Source organism: Microchirus variegatus (genome assembly GCF_963457635.1).
Source record: "Microchirus variegatus genome assembly, chromosome: 5".
Lineage (NCBI taxonomy): Eukaryota > Metazoa > Chordata > Actinopteri > Pleuronectiformes > Soleidae > Microchirus > Microchirus variegatus.
In genome coordinates this window covers 26,572,694-26,592,854 of record NC_139806.1, presented here as the reverse complement: position 1 = coordinate 26,592,854, position 20,161 = coordinate 26,572,694, and the positions used below count along the sequence as shown (strand labels likewise).

Below are 20,161 nucleotides of genomic sequence, written 5' to 3'. Positions count from 1 at the left end.
GGAAGCAGGGCTCTTGTCAGCTCAGCATCACCTTGGTATAACCAGACTTGTCATAAGAGGAGATTTTTCTTCATAACTCTGTGACAGATGTGAAGCACAACTCTCCCACTGATCTAAGTGGTGATTCCTTCTCCAGCATCCCAACACTGAAGCGTCCCTGTCGTGCCTCTTGTGGATTTATTGCATCTCTGAGTGATGTATTCCTCCCCGGGCCCTATTCTCTTGAGTGGGAGAAGTATCTTCATAGACCATTTCCACAGATATAGACCCCCTACCTACACACAGACAATGTTTTAGAAGCATGTTTCAATCTATTTAATATGAGTGCATTTTGCTTTAAGAGCATTTTTAATGTTTCAAGAGAGAGAGCGCTTTGATAGTTCAATAAAAATGTGCATATAAGAGTGCACTGGTTATAAGAGTAATGACGCGTCAGAGTTTATTGACTGAAGAGTGATAGTTACCACAGCCACTTGAAAGACTTTTAACTTAAAAAGGTCCAGTGTGGAGTATTTACTGTATAGGAGGGTTTAGTGGCAGGACTTTGAAATGAAAACTGTTCAGTTTTAACAGTTTGTGTACTTCAGCTTCACAAGAGCCTCCATCTTGTGCCCGCCGTGTTTCTAGAGCGGCTCAGTCAGAAGTGCTTTTCATATTTTGAGCAGAAGCTACGCTAAAACAAAGTGAAACAGCTCTGCACGCACACAGACCTGATGAATACATCAGTGAAGACGCGAGCGGACGAGTAGAGAGAGTTGGGAAAAGGGTGATTACGTCCTTTCTGGTATGCGTAGGCCACCGTAGTTCTCTGAGACTCACACAGTTTAAATCAGTAAGATGATTGATCACGTCACTCTTTATGACATGCAAAATATTACGGCAACAATACTGCTGTCGCTAAACATTACAAGAAGTCTCTCACCTTAAAGAAAACATCCGGCTGCAAACCTTTTAGCAACATTCTAGGTAACAGGATGTTTTTTAGAAACAAATGTTTTTAGATGGGTTGAGAAAAAAACAACATCATGTGTTGATTGGGCTGTGTGAGTGTTTTCTTTGTCAATTTAATCTTACAGATTCAGACTGATTTAGAACACGAATAATGATTGAAATGAGCAGGGAACTTGTAAAATAGTTAACATCTACTATACCACACAGTTAGAACAATTTGGTTAGTTTGGAACATAAAACAGTAAATTGGGGGTGGGGGATTGCAATTGCACATCATACACTACCATTCAAATGTCACACTTTTATTCATCAAAATGAATAGAAAATATGGAAATTGGGCACTGGAAATGGGCCTCTATACACCTATGTACATATTCTGAAGTTTGCAGCTAGAATAGTCGTTTACCACATTAACAATGTATAGAGTGCAATTCTGATTCATTTAATGTTATATTCATATTCATATTCAAAAATAAGGACATTTCTAAGTGACCCAAAACTTTTGAACGGTAGTGTATAGATATGCAGATTAATATTCATGCTTCTCCGTCTCTGAGCAGGCTTTCCGTATCCAACGCAGCCTGTGTCGTTTCTCTACGCACTGCTTTATCCCTACATCCAAATAATGATCTTTATAACGAGTGCAAAGAGACTTGACAGCATTTAATAGCTGCTGTTCCACATCTTGTTGGAACCGTTTTATTTGTGTTCTAAACTGATCTTGGACGGACTCTAAGCGGGAATAGACAGATCTCAGTGTCCTGTCTCGGTCGTTTTGATTCGGTGATAAAAGTCCAAAACCGAAAATGCCTTTTTTGGCCATTTTTCGACCGAAATGTATCCGTGGCTGAATTTTGGGTGCATCTCTAGTAATTACAGTATAAGTGGCATATGCGTGTATGAAAATAGCTTCTCGAAGTTCACATGCTCCAAACTTACAAATAGAATAAACGAGGAATGAAATATGCAATAAAAGATACAAGTAGTTTATGTAGTGTAGAAGTGCAGTGTGATATTGTGTCAATACTGTATGTAGCAAATACTCCCAAATCTCCTGCCTGCACTGTCAGGTCAGACGCTCCCCCCATCACCGACACAAGCCTCGTATCCTCGGGCTAAAACTTCCACTACTGTGTGAGAAAATGTTTACTTTTCAAAAGCGTATATAAAGTTCTCTGGGTGAATCTGTCTTCCCCAGTGGTTAACTGTTTTCCCTTTTTTCCACTCACACTCAAAACTATGTTCACTCTGTACACAAAGTTTGCGTGACATGAAATACTAATATTCCCAAAGAGGTTTTAAAACTTTTTTATTCTAAAAAAAAATAACATGACCACTTTGTAGCCTTATTTTGGCTGTTGGGTATCTGAAGAGTATGGGTTCGGGGTTTATTTATGGAGTCTGTATATAGGTCTGTCCCTGCCCTAATTTGCAAACCCTACATAGATCATATCTTTGTCAGCAGGACCTGCCGTTTGAGAGTTCACATAAAGATACAGCTGTGATGTGCATCAACCTTTGCACCATTTTTTGCACAATAGAAGCAGCAGCAGCAGCAGCTCATTACTACAAATGTTTCCAACAGGGGTTCACATGCTAACACGAGAGAGAGCGCTAGACGTCAGTGGAGTGTCGCTTTTATCGTCTGTTCCCATTGTGTTGCGGCTCAGTCCAGATGGCGTGTAATCCTCTTGTGCATTGTAGTTTTTGTGTTGTAGGTTATTCCTCACTCTTTCATTGCCCCTCTCTGCGCATTGTGCCTACTGTACTGGCGCTGTCTCATTCCACATCGAGCGTCCATTGTTCCTTGAAAATAGCTGTGACATCCATGTACCCTTACTTGATGTCTGGCTAGGATAGTGAGCTTGATCCCATTATGTGTGAAATGCTTTCAGTTCCACAGGAAGGAACAAATTCCCTCAAAGCATCTTGCATGTTTTCCCCCTGATTTTTTTTTTTCTTGCTTCCCCCGAGTCTTTCTTTGAAAACTGACACAAAAGGCAGCTCAGACAGTTTAGCTGTGTGGGACAGAGAAGGGGAACTACACTAAACACATTCTCCTCTCTTTCTGATTCTCTCCCTCGCTCGTTTCTGTGCCCACAGCGGGAAGATTGTGCAGGACGATAACACTAAAGGCGAGACGGAGGTGAAGAACGCCACGGACGAGGTGAAGACGGTCCCCAACGAGGCTCCCCAGACGAACGGCAACGAGAGTAAAGCGTAACCTCCTCGCGTCGGGAAAGAAAAATAGTGGTCGGGGTTGGAAGGGTGGTCAGGGTGTGGGTTTTTAAGGTTAATTGAGGGCGGGGTCACAGTCACTGAAACCTCAAAGCATTGTCACATGACACCCCGTCAAAAAAAAAAGCAACACAAAAATGGAAAAAAATAGACAAGAAATTATGGGTTTCTCTCTGTCTAGTGTCTTCTGACCAGAAAAATGTAAAAAAAAAAAAGAAAATCGTCATGCACATGCCTTAGTTTGTTTCTCGTCAATTGCTATTTGTTTAATTCTCACGGGGGTAAAAAAATAAAATAAAATTGAAAACACCCATGATAATAAATGGATAAACACAGACATAGAAAACACTATTTTCCTCTAGATATCCAAGGTTGAACTGTAGCTTTACTCGTTTACTTCATCGTGTAAACACACGTTACCGATAACACTATCCTTTATGCAGCGTGGTTGTCATTGTGGTAATGGAGTATGGGTGTTTTTGTCCATATTTTGTTGTGTTTGTGCAGATGTCACTGCCTATTTAGCTTCTTTTTTTTTAATGTGTTTTGTTTTGGCAGGGCTTGAGAGTAGAACGTTAGCTTGCCTGTGTGTGTTTTTTTTTTGTTTTGTTTGTTTTTTGCAAAGTTACTGTATTTCTGTACACGTTCCTCTAGATGATGATTTTTTTTTAGCTCATAAATGTTCTGGTTCAGAAATCATGTTCGACTAAACTGAGAGAGACGGAGGAAGACAATGGAGAAAGGTTTATAGCACGCTTGTTTCAGTTAATGGGTTTCGGCTCTGGATCCTTAAAAATTAGGTTTTTATACACTTTTGTGTTTTGGATTATAATTAGTGCTGGACCGCACACATTAACACATGATGACTGACTGGAAAAAGACGCGCGTGACGCCATGTTTACGCGCCGCAGCACCGGAGTCCAGGCACCGTTAGCTCCTTTAGCGCTGTTAGCATGCCTACAGAGCGGTCTGTTTCAGAAACGAAAATAGTAATAGTAGTAGTAATACTTTCAGTCGCCTCTTTTATGCTGCGTTCAGATTTTGTCCTGTGTCTTGCATGTATTGTTGGCTCCGTTTGCTGTGTTAGCTCCTTTAGCACCGTTAGCGCGCCTACAGTGGAACTGGAGCGGTCTGTTTATTAAACGAAAAAGAGCAGCGCTACAAATAACCACCATACCTGTGTGCTGCGTATGTGTGCCTCTGATTTTAAAGTTTAGCGTGACTTTAGAGGCTAATTTTAACGCCGGTAACCGCCGCTAACACGTTAACGCGCCGAGCACTAATTATGATAACGTGTCTTGCGTGTTCCGAGGCTCAATTTAAAGGTCAAGATGAAGGTTAAACCCAGAAAAAGCAAACACTTTTGCTCATAAAGTGCATAAATGTCATAAATCAGAGACAGGTTTGGGGTGTAAAGGATTCAGGTTTGTAGCTGTGTTCCTTCCCAGGCGTCATGTCGCTCAAATTTGTCACATTCCAAACAAAAGTGATGCCTTACTTTGCTTAAATTAAACTGTTAGCTCAGCCTATCGTGTCTTACTGCATGTCCCAGTCACTTTCTCGTCCTCATAAACTCGTATGTGACCAAATATTACAGGTGTTTTTGTTGGTATTTGTTTTCCATGAAGTGGACCAATGAGAAAGAAAAAAACGACAGCGTGTAAATAAACACAATCCAGGCCTCACGTTCATCCGTTTCCTCTTTTAGTCGTATAGTTAATGTAGCGACAGTGAATTAAATTATGAATCTAGATGAAATAAGAGTTGTCTGCTTTTTTTTTTTAGAAAAGAGAAACAGCAGAACTGGGCCTGGATTCTTAAACACGACAACACTGTAAAAAGAAAATTGTCTTTTGCTCTATGTGATGTTTGATTGTAGACGTTCTCAGGTCTGGGTGGGTTAGGATTACTCCACATAACCTTCACTGTCATCATCCCTTGTAAACTAAACGCTTTAAGAAAGAGGGCGGAGCCTGTGGAGGGGACACAGCTCGTTTTTTTTTTTGATTATTATTATTAGGTTTTATTTCGATCCAAATACAAACATGAACCTTCATCTCTTTCTCCCTCTCTCTCCCACACACACACACATTCAAATGTTCGGACTAAAGAATAGTCAAGAAGTATTTCCGTCACATTTTCAGCCAAACTAGTTTCTTTCTTGAATGTCACGTTTGATTTGTTGCCATGGAGATCTGCGCTAACCCTGTAATCTTCACTGCTTATTCATTCAGTGTCATCTTTCTTTACCATGAATAACCAAACATCTAATTCCACCTCCGGTCATCGTATTCTCACTGTACGTTTGTCTATGTGTGTGTGTGTGTGTGTGTGTGTTTTCACCATCTTGCCATTAAGCTTTGAATTAGTTTGTGCCTCCAGTGATGCTTCATGTACTAAACTTTTTTATTATTATTATTACAGATTGTCACGATCGTTTAAAATCACGTTTGGAACTTAATTCTTTCTCTTGAACCGAATTCAAATTAACCCTTTAAGGTACAACTCAACCATTTGGTCGACCACACTTTGAGTCACTATATCTCATTGAAAAATGCATCAAGCTGAACTCACTAACACTTAATGTGACTCACTCTGAATGTTGTACTTTATGAATTATGCAAACCAGGTTTATTATGAACAGATGTCTCAACCGTTTGGTAGAGGCCTGGATCTGAAATACTGTAGGGCCTAATTAAAAAAATATATATATATCTATCTATATATATATATATATTGATTGTCGTTATTGTTATCATAAGTAAATAAAATTAAATAATTAAAAATGCAAAGAAATAATTTTTCCTTTGCTTTTTTCGTGGTGCGTACCTTAAAGGGTTAATTTAAATACTGAATTTCTATAATATTGTACAAAACCACCAGTGGAAACCTTGCTTTTTTTTTTCAATGTCGTGTTCAAAAGTTAAAATAGAAGACGTTTTGATGAGTTTAATTACTTTTATTTCATGGTTATACGAGTGTTAGCTTTGCCTCCGGTTGAAATAACACTGAACATAAGCACTGAGCAGCTAACGCTAACAGTCTGTGTGTTCAATTATGAAAACTAAATCATCATTTTGGCAAAACTGCACCATGAAAGCAGGCAGGAAACCACTTTAAGGAGAGTGAATTTATTTATTTATCTTCTAACCAGTCTGATTATGTCATTGTACTCGTTTATTTTCAGTCCGTCGATAAAACCCAGGCCTCGCTCTGGTCATTGTGAAGGTTTTTATAATTTTCTGTCATTTCATGCACCAGCAGCATATAATCTCATATTATGCAGTTTCGGAAGCAACAAACGTTGTTATTAATGTGTCATAATAAGCAGGTTTTTATACATAAACATGCAGATCGAGGCAATTTAATTTAAAGTGGTTAATCTACACAACAATGTGTTGAAATACTATCAAAACAAAACGACCTACGTCTAATTTAAGAGATCATTTTCCTTAAGAATGCGTTGCTGTATGGTGTTTTTTTTTTTTTTAAATGTACGTCTAAGTGAAAGTGAAGGGATTTTTATACGTGTTTCCAAAAACCAGAGCAAATTCTTTTTTCCCTGTACAGTGTTTCTCTCTCCGTCTTTAGCCCACATGCTAGTTAACGCGCCGCGAATGTGTGAATCCATAGAGCTGATCGCAAATAGTTTTTAAGTGTGTGAAAAAGATGTAGCCGATGTAGTTTAAACGCGAGAAAAAAATTAATAAATAAAATAAAACGACATGCAGAAGAAGTCTGACAGCAGCAAACTGGGAAGACACAGTGCCTTTGAATAAGAAAACGTGGCATGCACTCCGTTCCAGTCCCCACATAGAGTCCGTTTCACACTTTCCACCTTTCTGTCCGTGTGCTCGTTCTTTCACTTCCATTTCACAGTTGTAAAATTGTCTCGTGTGTTCTGAATGACTGCATTTCACTGTCTGGTTGAAAAGTTTGGCACGTTGAAACTCCAAGCTGTAATAAACTGGACGTAAATGACGAAATGTAGAGTTTTTCATGCTCGAAAACGACCGTCAGCGTCACCAACCATGAAGAAGACATCGTGACTCTTTTCTCAGGTCACAGATTTCCTGCAAGCGTGCAAACATATGTTTGAATTTAATATTATTTTCATTTGATATGAAGGAGAAAAAAACAAACATCGGAAGGCTTCATGTGTTGTAATTGATCTTTTTCTCACGTGTCGTGAAATGTGTCCCAAACTTTTAATATTTGCTTCATCAAAAAAAAAAGTTTTTTTTTATTTTGTTTGTTTGTTTGTTTATGTGCTTTTTGTTTTTCACAAAGCTCTGAGATGTAATAAAACAGTGAGGGGTGTCGTGAGCAAAAAGAATTGACTGTTTCTGTTTAAATATAGTGTGAAAATGTACAAACCTCTTTTCTTTTTGTCTTTTTTTGGCGTGAACAAACTTTATTTTCCTAAAAGCTCTCATTGTGGGAGGACTTCAGGTGAACCAGTTCTTCAGAGAAGAAAGGAAAAATGGCACAGATGCATCCTTGAGTTGTTTCCGTTTGAAGCCGACACAAGGTTCTGTCAGGGAGGGGAAAAAAGGTTTTCATCATGCTCAGGATTTTTGAGGAGGAAACAAAGCAACATGAAATTTTAATCGTACGAAGAGGAAAATCCGAGTAACTCAACCCGAGGTCTGCTTCATATTCAGTCAAACAGAAGACGTGAGCATTCATTACCACGAGCTGGTCGCTGTCATTGATCCACAGCTCCGTGTTTTACTCAATACTCTCACATATACTATCAATCAAAACAATGATCGTCAACCACATCTGGTGTAAATACGAGATACTAGCTGAGGAAAGAAGGAAAAAACACCTTCACTGACATTCTGACAGGAACTATTGTGTTCAGTAAAGTTAAAGGGGTTAAAAAAAACTGTATTGAATTCTGTTTTTCACAAACAGAAAGAGAAGATTTTTTCAACAACATATTTAGAAGTAGAATGAATATACAGGTGTGTGCCACAGATACACATTTAAAATAATCAATGAGAATTAAAGAAATATCAATATTTGTTGTTACAATAAAGTCTCAAATCTTCAGGTCTGAACACAAAAAAACAGAAACAGTTGAGCAGCCATGAATTAATTAATCTACATGTAACATCACGTTTGTCCACCGGAGGGCAGTTTTAACAGTTGAGCAGCTCTGAATCAAATACCCCTCAACACGTAATATCATGTTTGTCCACCAGATGGCAGTTTCAACAGTTGAGCAGCCAGTGAATAATTATTCCTCAACATGTAATATCACGTGTGTCCACCGGAGGGCAGTATTAACAGTTGAGCAGCCGTGAATCAAATGCTCCTCTAAATGTAATATCACGTTTGTCCACCGGAGGGCAGTTTTAACAGTTGAGCAGCTCTGAATCAAATACCCCTCAACACATAATATTGTGTTTGTCCACCAGGGGGCAGTTCCAACAGTTGAGCAGCTGTGAATCAAATACCCCTCAACATGTAATATCATGTTTGTCCACCAGAGGGCAGTTTAAACAGTTGAGCAGCTGTGAATCAAATACCTCTCAACTTGTAATATCATGTTTGTCCACCAGGGGGCAGTTTCAACAGATGAGCAGCCGTGAATAATTATTCCTCAACATGTAATATCACTTGTTTCCACCTGAGGGCAGTTTTACAGTTGAGCAGCCGTGAATCAAAATGCTCCTCTAAATGTAATATCACGTTTGTCCACCGGAGGGCAGTTTTAACTGTTGAGCAGCTCTGAATCAATACCCCTCAACACGTAATATCGCGTTTGTCCAGCAGAGGGCAGTTTTAACAGTTGAGCAGCTGTGAATAATGAATCCTCAACATGTAATATCACCTTTGTCCACGGGAGGGCAGTTTTAACATTGGAGCAGCTGTGAATCAAATACCCCTTAACATGTAATATCGTGTTTGTCCACCAGAGGGCACTTCACAGTTGAGCAGCTATAAATAATTATTCCTCAACATGTAATATCGCGTTTGTCCACCGGAGGGCGGATTCAGCAGTTGAGCAGCCGTGAATTAATTTATCTACATGTAATATCACGTGTGTCCACCGGAGGGCAGTATTAAAAGTTGAGCAGCTGTCCAGTGGACATATGTGACATTACATGGAGAGGAGCATTTGATTATTTGACTAATTTCTCGCCTCAAATGATTTAAAGACTGCGTTCCGGGACACAGAAAAACACAAAAAAATCCTATCTGTGGTTAATATTCAATGGAATTGTTTTTTAGTTTTTGTTTTTTAATCATCATAAAAGTGAAGCAGTCTGTTTTCTTAATGTTGTCATTATTTTCTTGGACAATAATATATAAAATCCCTGAGTTCTTTGACAGCAACACATTTTTGATTATTAGCATACAGTATATCAGTGAATGGAAAATCAACCAAAAAGCCTCCAAGAAAACAACATGATTTCTGTAACAACACATAAACTAATAGCCACGGTCAATGAAATAAACCATTAAATTGATCGATTTAACCTTTAATTACGTCATTATACTTTTCAGCTCATTATCGGTTGGTGTTGCCCTTCATTTATTTATTTATAGTTCGATTTATTCGCCTCTTGACTTGGTGCAGTCCGCGCTCTCCCCTCTCAACAAATCAATTTGGAATCATCCACTTTCTGTTTGCCAGTCCGGAACTTCCGCGCGAGCGGAGCGCGCAGGAGCAGGTAGAGACACCCGGAAGGACGAAGAGGAGCAGCGGGGACAAACATTTGGTGTTAACTGGTGCTGAAAAATGATCCACACATTGTTTTTAATGTAAGACATACTATATACTGTGACGCTGACCATGACTGTTTTGTTTAGGAAGCTGTCGTTTCGTGTCGGCCAAAGCCAAGAGTTCCCGGATGTTCTGCTGGAGAAGCCACGCTGGATGAAGAAGACGAGCCGCCATGAAGACTCGGTGAGCGGCTTCTTTTACCACGATGAGACATCATATCAATGTAGTTTATACCCATTTATATTGACCAATTCTATACAAAAACAGACTGTATGAAGTGGACAGTCTGTTAACACCATATTATTGTGATAACACCGTTTAGAAAATTAACTTTTTTCAAATGTAATGTAAGTATATGGGGAAATGAGCTAGTGCTCACTTGATTAAAGTAAATAAATTAAACTTAATTAAAATTTAATTTTAGCTCTTCAGTACTACGCGATGATACTTTTTGATAAGAAGAATAGAATATTAGAATAATATTTAATTTTTGTCACTAGACAACCTTAACCTGGCAAATAAAATGATTAAACCAATGTTTTTATATACCATCTCCTTAATATTTTAAATAACTGAAATGTCACATTTTACAATTTGTGTCAAAATATACAAATAAAAAAATGGATATTATCTTAATTTGACTATGTTTTTATCACATGTTTTTATATATAATTTTACAACATTCAAACACAATAATCTTGTCTTTTGAAAACTGTGCAGTTGCTTGATTTAATACATTTTACCCAGTATTCACAAAATAAATTTGAATCTAAGATCAAAAACTCAAAGTTATTTTAATCCCATGCTCACCGTAGCAAATAAATAATTTGAATCTATTGTTAGACCAGAACCAAATGTTATAATTTCTTTCCTCACTGAACATGAACTATTATCAGTTCTGCAGTGACTTAAGTTAAGATTTCGATCAATAATCAATAATAGAGTAATTCAACAGTTAAAGCGGTAACAACCAGATCATGAGTCAGTGTAGATTAGTACAGTTTAGCCGGCTGCTAATCTAAATGCTACATCAAGAGCCACAAGCTCAGTGTCACAGTCTGCGTTAGTCACCAAACAAAAGTAAATCAGCATTTAAAAGCGAAATTAAATCAATTGCGTCTTTGTCTTTCAACAAACAGGCTATCATCCATTCATCCATTTATTGTCATCATTGAAGAAACAAAATGAAGTCAGTTAATCAAATAAATGCGTAATCACAAGTTATACTGTAAATCTAAAATAAAGTGCACTATTTATTAAATCATATAAACAAGTCTCTTTGGGGTCTATTTTTAAACTAATTTATTTTGCAACTCAAATTAATTCAAAATATAATTATCATTTCCTTCCCCACTGAACATGAACTATTATCAGTTCTGCAATGACCTAAGATGTAAATCAATAATCATTGAGTCATTTAACAGTATACTGTAAATGTAAAGAGTGAAAATAAAGTTACAGCATTAAATGAACTGTACTGTCTATTTATTAAACGATCTAAACAAGTACCTTTGGGATCTATTTTTAATTCAAAATAACCACACGATTACATTGCCCGTCCAGTCTAAACCATAATGTCAGTGTGTCTCAGCAGGTGAAGACCACCTCTCTCTCTCTCTCAGCCAAAGAAAATGCTCAAAGTTAACTGCAAACTAACACTTGTACATTTTCACAGAGACATGTTCAGCAGCTCTGTCAGTGATCAGTGACACAACTGCAGAGACAGCGTTTGAGTCTTAAACTTATCACTGAAGAGAACTTCTTTAATAAGTGCAAGTCTCCACTGTCTCTGCAGTTGTGTCACTGATTACTGACAGAGCTGCTGAACATGTCTCTGTGACAATTGTTAGTTAGCTGTTAACGTAGCATTTTATTTTGGCTGAGAGACAGATTTCTTTGAGTTTATACTTTGTCAGATTCTTTGACTCTAGATTTAATCTTGTTATGATTAACTTGTAATGTGTCTAACTTAATTCAGCAGCTCCTCTGATAGTCTTATTTATTATAATTATTTCTTGTGCAGCTTGTGTCACTTTACATTTATACTTAGTAATCTTTTCTCCATATTTTTCTAATGTGTTTAACTTTACTTCATTCAGCAGCTTCTGTGGTTGTTGTACTTAGTAAAATTTTTCTCTTTTGTCCTTAGCTCCAGTGTTAACTGGTTCATTGAATATACTTAGTAAATTTGTTTTACTTCTGTTTCTTGTAATGTAGTTTGTCTTTAAATAAAGATACACATGAAAAAAAAAGTATGCTTGAAATATTTTGAAAAACAATTTGAAACAAAGTATAGTTCAACTTTTTATTTTGAAACAACAATCCCTGCATTGCACTATCTAAACGCATGTTTCTCTCTGGACAATGAGCACTCAAGGGATTCTTGAACACTCTTCTTCCAAATGGCAGCAAATAAAGAGACAAAACTGAAGTTCTTTTGGAGGAAACAATTCTTGCAAGAGTCCATCTTAATTCTGGAAGACAAAGAACAACTTCAACACAAAAACCACATAAGTGGCGACATGCTGCAAGACAACATACTCACATGATGGTGCAGTTTTCTCTTCAAGGAGCTTCTGGTTTCTCAGCCAAGTGGAGCATCATCTCAACAGCATCCTGCAGAACACAAGACACCAAGTTAGACAGAAGACAAATGGACCCTCTTTTAGCAGAACACCAATAAAGATTGTCCATGTGAGACACAGTCAACATGGCTGGGTATTCACAATAATTTGGATTGTGGCTAACAGGAAGGACACACAAACTATAGCAGTGAAGACGCAACATAAGTCAACACTACTAAACATATCTAGGTAATTTAAACCAAACTTTGTCAGATACTCCCAATTTAGTAAGGCCCAATGGAAGACATTTAAAAATTACATCTTCAGGTGTTAGCCTACAGCATTAGCACAAGTATTTAAAGATCAAGGTATTGCAGATTAGCATGAATGACTCAAATCTAACAGCCCTTGTGGGTAACAGGAAGGATACAAGGACTATAGTGGTGAAAAGTCACTCGGACTTGGGGATATGGGCAATTTCTAAAGCAGTTAAAGTTAGACATGAGTCAAGGAGCTGTGACACTAAAGCAATTTAAACCCAACTTTTAGTCAGTTACTCCAAATTTAGCAAGGGGACAATGGAGGAAATTTATAAATGACATCTTCAGATCTTAACCTACAGCTTAGCATCTTCCAAATTAGCAACTTGTTGCATGAATTGCATTTGTGGCCAACAGGAAGCACTATGTGAGTGAAAAAAAATGCTTGACCTCAAATCAAACACAGACAAGTAACTTTGTTTAAATGCCTTTGAGCATGTTTATTAAACACAACTGCAAACAGTTTCTGTGAAGCGTACCTGAGGTAGTTCACATCCTGCATTACACCTTCAAACATTCCCAGAGTCTGAAGTAAAGACAAGAAAAAAGGGTCAAGCACATTTGTAAGAGGTCAATAAAGGAAAAGGCAGATTATAATATGTCCTCTGCCGCCATCTTGTGGCCAAACACAGTGACGGCTGGAGATTGTCCAAGCTTTCACTGCTGCAGGAAAAGTCAGGAATCCTGAAAAAAACAAGTTTATAAGAATAAAGAGCAAGAGGAGAATGTGAAATTTAAAATCATTAAATGGTTAATTAATTCGGTTAAGGGAATCCCAAACATCTAAGTCACTAGTCAAGGCAGCACTGGCTTAATGCATGTGTGCCATGATGTTAAAAACCACCATTTTCTGCTACCATTGCTGTGAGCAAGTGAGCACATTTGAGGCTGTGGTTACAAAAAAAACAAACACCTGATGAAAGTCTGCTGCAGCGACTCAGGATGGAGCTTCTGAAGCCTGTGAGAGTAAAAAACAAAATGGTCAGAGAACACTCTATTATGACAGCTAGCATGTGATTAGAACAAAAGGTAACATGCAGACAATGCTGTGATTACCTGGAGCTTGAGGTGAATGGGTTGACTTTGTGCATCACTGTCTTCAGTTTAACCAGGATTCTGAAACAGACCAAAGAGAAGATGTTAAAAACACAAAGCTTAACAAGTATTACAATATAAAAATGATAAACAAACGCGAAGGATGTGCTGTGTCCACTCTCACCTGTGTGCAGTCTGTTCCTTGTCCGAGTAACTCTGAACAGGAAGTGATGCCGACTCCGTGCGGAAGCGGAATATGAACCGGAAGTGAAGAGGCTGGATTCAGGCCGTGTGTTGGCGTCTTCTTTCACCTGGTGATGAATAATGATGCAAATTAATGGCAAAAAAACAGAATTCCACTAGTTTTTTTCTCTAAAAGTCGTTATCTACACACCTCCTGTGTGGTGACATGCTGCAAGACAACATACTCGCATGATGGTGCAGTGGAGCATCTTCTCAACAGCATCCTGCAGCAGACAAGACACCAAGTTGGACATAAGAGACCCTTGTTTAGCAGTACACCAATAAATATTAATGCAATTTAAACCAATTCATGACACAATGCATCTGCATTCAAACAAATTTGACTTTCTTCAGAAAGCCAACAACATTAGCACATTTAAAGCTCAAGGTCTTCCAAATTAGCAGCTTGTTGCATGAATGACTCAAATCCTAAAGCCTTTTTGAATTGAAGGCAATTTAAACCAAACTTTTAGTCAGTTACTCTAGGTTTTGCAAGGAGACAATGGAAGACATTTAAAAATGACATTAGCCTACAACATTAGAACAAGTTTTCATGGCTCCATGTCTTCGGAATGAGTCCGACAGCTTTTTTGGAATGTGGCTAACAGGAAGGACACAAGGACTATAGTAGTGAAGAGAAGACTACAGAGTAAAGCAATTTACTCCAAATTTAGCAGGGGAGGACTGAAGAAAAAAAAAAAAAAAAAAAAAAAAATCACCTGATGAAAGTCTGCTGCAGTGACTCAGGATGGAGCTTCTGAAACCTGCGAGAGAGTTAAACAAAATGGTCAGAGAACACTCCATTATGACAGCTAACATGTGATTAGAACAAAGGAAACATGCAGACAATGCTGTGATTACCTGGAGCTAGAGTTAAATGGGTCGACTTTGTGCGTCACTGTCTTCTTCAACCAGGATTCTGAAACAGAGCAAAGAGAAGACGTTTAGCAAAGACACAAAGCTTAAGAACAAGTATTATAATACAAATAATAAACTAACTTCAGCAAAGTATGTGCTGTGTCCACTCTCACCTGTGTAGAGTCTGTTCCTTGTTCAAGTGACTCTGAACAGGAAGTGACGCTGACTCCGGGCGGAAGCGGAATAAATAAGAACCGGCCGGTCTGCAGGCCGTGTGTCATGGCGTCTTCTTTCACCTGGTGATGAATAATGATGCAAGTTAATTGCAAAAACACACATACACAAGGAATTACACTAGTTCTCTATCAAAAGTCATTATCTACACACCTCCTTCGTGGGTCTCGGTGTTACCGCTGGAGTTTGGATTGGTTTGTCACGTTCACGGAACCTGTTAAGAGATAAAAGTAATAAAAGTTAAAATGTTCGTAAAAGGTGAGATTCTTTCACAAATGTTGAGGAGACGAATAGTTCAGCTTGACCAAACGGAGCCGGAACAAGTCCTAGATACAAGGTTTTCCGAAAGAGAGTCACTTATTAAAGCGTTAGTTCACAAAAATGGCAGAAATATGAACGGGGTTTGGTTTGGTTTCTGGCACTCACCGAGCAGACATCACGCCGGGTGGATGAGCAGTATTTTAGTCGCAGAATCTGTAAAAAAAAAAAAAAGGGAAAAACAAAGACACGTTAGAAAGAATCAATGCGTTCAAATGTGAACAAGATTAAAGACAAAAGGACCGACTGAGCGTTTTTACTTCACCTTCAGTTCAGGCTCAGCTGCTCAGGTGATGATTCACTGAGGTTCAGCGGAGAATGAAGCATTTGAAGGAGTTGACTTATATACACACACACACACACAGGTGTGAGTGGTTGGCCTAATCACCTACTCATTTACGTCCCCTGTGACACCTGTCCGCCGGGGGGCGTGGCCTCCGCGCTACCTCACGTCACGTTCTTCTCTTTTTAAACCAGTTGTTTTTGTCTTTCATACTAAAACTACTTCTAAACAACAATATAAACTCTATGTATCACAATATTCTCCGTTTCAAACTATACACTTAATTACTGTGTTTTTATTCAACTTTGATCAAATGTATATGTTATTGTTTAAATGGTTCATACACTGTGTAGAAAGTACAAGACTTTTTATTCCACTGCTTCCAAAACACAGCTTTTGAAATGTATGTGGTCAGTTTACAGTGATGTTCATCTGAGGAATGAGAAAGAAACCAGAGGTGGAAAAAGTACTAAAATATTGTACTCAAGTAAAAGTACCAATACTTTGATGAAATATTACTCAAGTAGAAGTAAAAGTAGTCATCTGAAAAGGTACTCAAGTAGAAGTTAAAAAGTAGTTAATTTGAAATGTACTTTAAGTAAAAGTTACTTAGTTACTTTGCGTGGGGTGTGAGGGTAGTAGAAATATGACAAGGGCTCAGAAATCCAAAACTATTTCGGAGCTCACGCGCCCGGCGTGACACAGGATAGTTTGTCACAGGATGTGACGCTGTTTGAGTGGATTATTAGAGGTGGTGGTGGTGTTGTATCGCTTCTGACACCAAGTTTCTTGGTGTCAGAAGCGAATATTTTGCGAATATTTTTCGAACTGATGTTACAAATAAACGTCAAATGTTTTTGTGGGTTGGCATTAAAAAATAACTAAATAAATTAATATTTCAGTCCATTAGATGGTGCCAAGTGCTCACTTTATCTCACGCTGTCAGTATCATGCAATATATGATTTTTCAAATATCGTGATAAATCGTATGATGGTGTCTGTTGATTTAAAAAAAAAAAATATATATAAAACAAGTCGGGGTGCAATAATTACTGCATTAGTAAACCATGACTAAATCAATTGTCCAATACTTTAAAGGTGCATTATGTATTAAATGTAAAGCAACTGGCCATAAAATCCTCCTAATATGTCACAGAGACTCAGGAATAATGTTCATATAAAAAACTGAACTCACCAACAACAACAGTACAGACAAAATATTTGCATTAAAAAATATATTTTGCAGACCGCAAATCATGTTTTGGCATGTGGCGCCACCTACCGCCGTCTACCAATCATTGCAGTCAGTAGAGTCTCAGCTGCCGAGCAACCACGGGTTGCCAGTTACGTCTGAGCTACAATGGCAGAGAAAACGAAACCTAAAAGACCTCGGTAGTTTGAATATGAGTGGTGTAACCATTTTTGGCCACATTCTTACATATGGCGCCTTTAATAATCAAATAATTGTTGTTGTTTCTTTAAAGGTGAAGTAAGTAGTTTATAGTGACATCTAGAGGAGAGGCTGAAATTTACAATAACGAACTGCTCCTCTGCTCACCCCCTCCCTTCCCTGAGCGCTACGGTATCCTCAGCCGGTCAAATGTCGTCCTCGTTTTGGCTTGTGGATCAAAAAAAGAGATTTGAGAATCATCAATTCCAAGTTTGAGAAACACTGATGAATATTTTTCAAACATATTCTGGACCAAACATAGAAAATAATCACATGAACATTTCCTGGATTCTTTGTCTTTGTGTAACAAACAGAAAAAAAAGAGAAAATTAAATGAAAGGTGTGTGTTTACTGTGGAGCAGTGACGTCACATTAGCATTAGCATTAGCATTAGCAGCAGGAGTAATGTGAACACCTGTGATCATCTAAGAAATGTGTGGATCATTTTGAAGCAGCAGTTACCACATGTTTGTCCCCGCTGCTCCTCGTCCTCCTGGGTGTTTCCTCCTGCTCCTGCGATGTGCGTGGAAGTTCCGAATGGTAAACAGGAAGTAGATGATTCCAAATAGATTTATTGAGAGGGGAGGGCGTGGACCGCACTAAGTCAGGAGGCGAATAAATCTTTGTAATTCGAACTGGAAATATATAAAAGGCAAAACCAACCGATAGTGAATACAATAAGCTGAAAAGTATAATGACGTAATTAAAGGTTAAAATTATCAATTTAATTGTTTTTTTAATTGACCGTCGCTATTCGCTTATATGTGTTGTTACAGGAATCATGTTGTTTTCTTGCAAGCTTTTTGCTTGATTTTCCATTCACTGATATACTGTATGCTAATAATTAAAAATGTTGCTGTCACAGAACTCAGGGATTTTATGTATAATTGTCCAAGAAAATAATGACAACATTAAGAAAACAGACTGCTTCAATTTTATGATGATTAAAAAACAACAAAAAACAACAAAAAAACAATTCCAATTGAATATTAACCATGAATAGGATTCTTCAGTGTCATTGATATGCTCCTATTTTGGTTTACATTTCAAAGTTCAAATTGTTGAATAAGTGGTTTACAAATTAAGCTGACTTATTGTTATAATTACTGTTACGGTTAATATAATAAACATATTTAAGCATCTTTAAATTAAACATCCAACTAAAGAAGCTTTTCTTCATGTCATGTAGTTCTACAATTTGACCACTAGAGAGCAGCATGTCCCCATTAATAGACAGACTGAAGTGCACAGGCCCCAAATCTGTAAACCACGTCTCAATTTAGTTTTCTTACAAGCAAAGGAACTGAAATACTTTCAATTTAATGTTAATGGGAAAAATGAGTGGAATTTAAAAATAAAAATAATAGTATAAACATAAGTTTAATCAGTCTAATTCAGCAATATTTATATATTTATTTACAAATGAATCTATGTGATGCAGTGAAGTCACAAGGACTTGTCTCTTGTCTTTTATCAGAGCTTTACAAAATGACCTGTTGAAAGATTTTATCTGCTGAGTAGTTCCCCATCTGTCCAGAAGGTGGCAAACTTCCCTAATGTCCACATCATGTCATGAAGAGGAAAAGCAGTGAAAAAAACCGTGACTCAACTTTCTTGATAATGAGATTATGAATCAAACACAGAGTCATCTGAGTTCCGTGTGTGCACAGCAAAGTCGATGATTTAGTTTTATTCTATTGTGTTGTAGAGGAGTGAATCTGTATCTGTTGTTTTATTGTTCAACCGTACAAATGCACCGTTTAGAGCAAGACAAAATAAGGCATGGCATGGTGGTCGTCACGTGATCTGTCCACAGCACCATACTTTTCCGTCTCATGACCACTGTGATATTGATCTTTAGACTTTAGAAAATGTGTCGTATGAGGCACGTTTGATATTTGATAAAGAGCTCGAAAATAGACGGCAACTTCAAATTATAAGGTGCTAAACAATGATTTTTTGTTTCCGGTGGACGGTTTCTGGTTTCCTCACTGAAGGCAACCACGGAAGTAGTAAAATATCAGATAGCCACAAGGTGGCGACTCCACTGGTTGCAAAAAGTCCAAAATGCATTATAATATAATATATATATATAATAACGTATTTAGAAGTAGAATTAATATGAATATCTGCCACAGCTACAGTTTACCAAAAAATAAAATATAAAGAAATAATTAAGAAATATCAATATTTGTTGTTAAAATAAAGTCTCGTCCTTTAAGATTGAACAGTAAAACAGAATATAAAACAACGCAAACACACACACACAAAATGACTGTGTGATAAATGATATTTCACAATTTAAAAATAAATAAATAAATACAAATATTCAAATACTAGGCCCAGACAGCCATACTAAACGCCATAAAATGCACAGCAAATAATATTATTATCTGCACATTTATCTCAAATAAATGTCATTAATGAGGTTAAAACGTGTGTGTTTTTAGCCAAGGTATAAACAGGAATGATTTAGATATTAGTATGACACTAATTATTTTCAAAATAATTGAATAAAATCATGTCCGATCGTCATCGAGGCTGGTGTGTCTCTTGTAAGGCAGCACAGGTGTCAGCGATCACATTAACTACATCATCGCTGTGATTATTTACACCTGTGATTTCCCCACTGTTACTGTTACTCTCTAACATCACTTTCACAGTGTTTATGTTTAAAGTAAATACAGTTGTCGTTCTTTAATCCTTAAATTCAGTCAAAATTAAGTTCATTTTGTGAATTTCGGTCCCATCCAACAGTTTCTGAAAGCTGAGAAGTTGCACGTCCAATATTATGGTCATTTCACTCGTGCAGTTTGAGTGAGAAGAACACCTGTACATACAGTCCTTTCCATATTTTTTTTGGCCGGTTTTTGCACATCGACAGGCGAAGACTCATCATTTTCATACTATTCAAATTGAACATGCAAA

The 20,161-nt window shown here is 37.6% G+C and overlaps 1 protein-coding gene across 1 annotated transcript in view; it reads left to right on the top strand.

Moving 5' to 3' along the window:
- Nucleotides 1–3,175, top strand: part of ncam1a (neural cell adhesion molecule 1a) — a gene marked incomplete at both ends in the record, with an annotated part of 231,176 nt that extends 228,001 nt beyond the window's left edge. The window contains one exon of the mRNA XM_083890080.1: nt 3,055–3,175. Within this exon, the coding sequence (XP_083746206.1) occupies nt 3,055–3,175 (121 nt within the window). The remainder of the gene's footprint in view (nt 1–3,054) is intronic.
- Nucleotides 3,176–20,161: the final 16,986 nt, after the last annotated feature.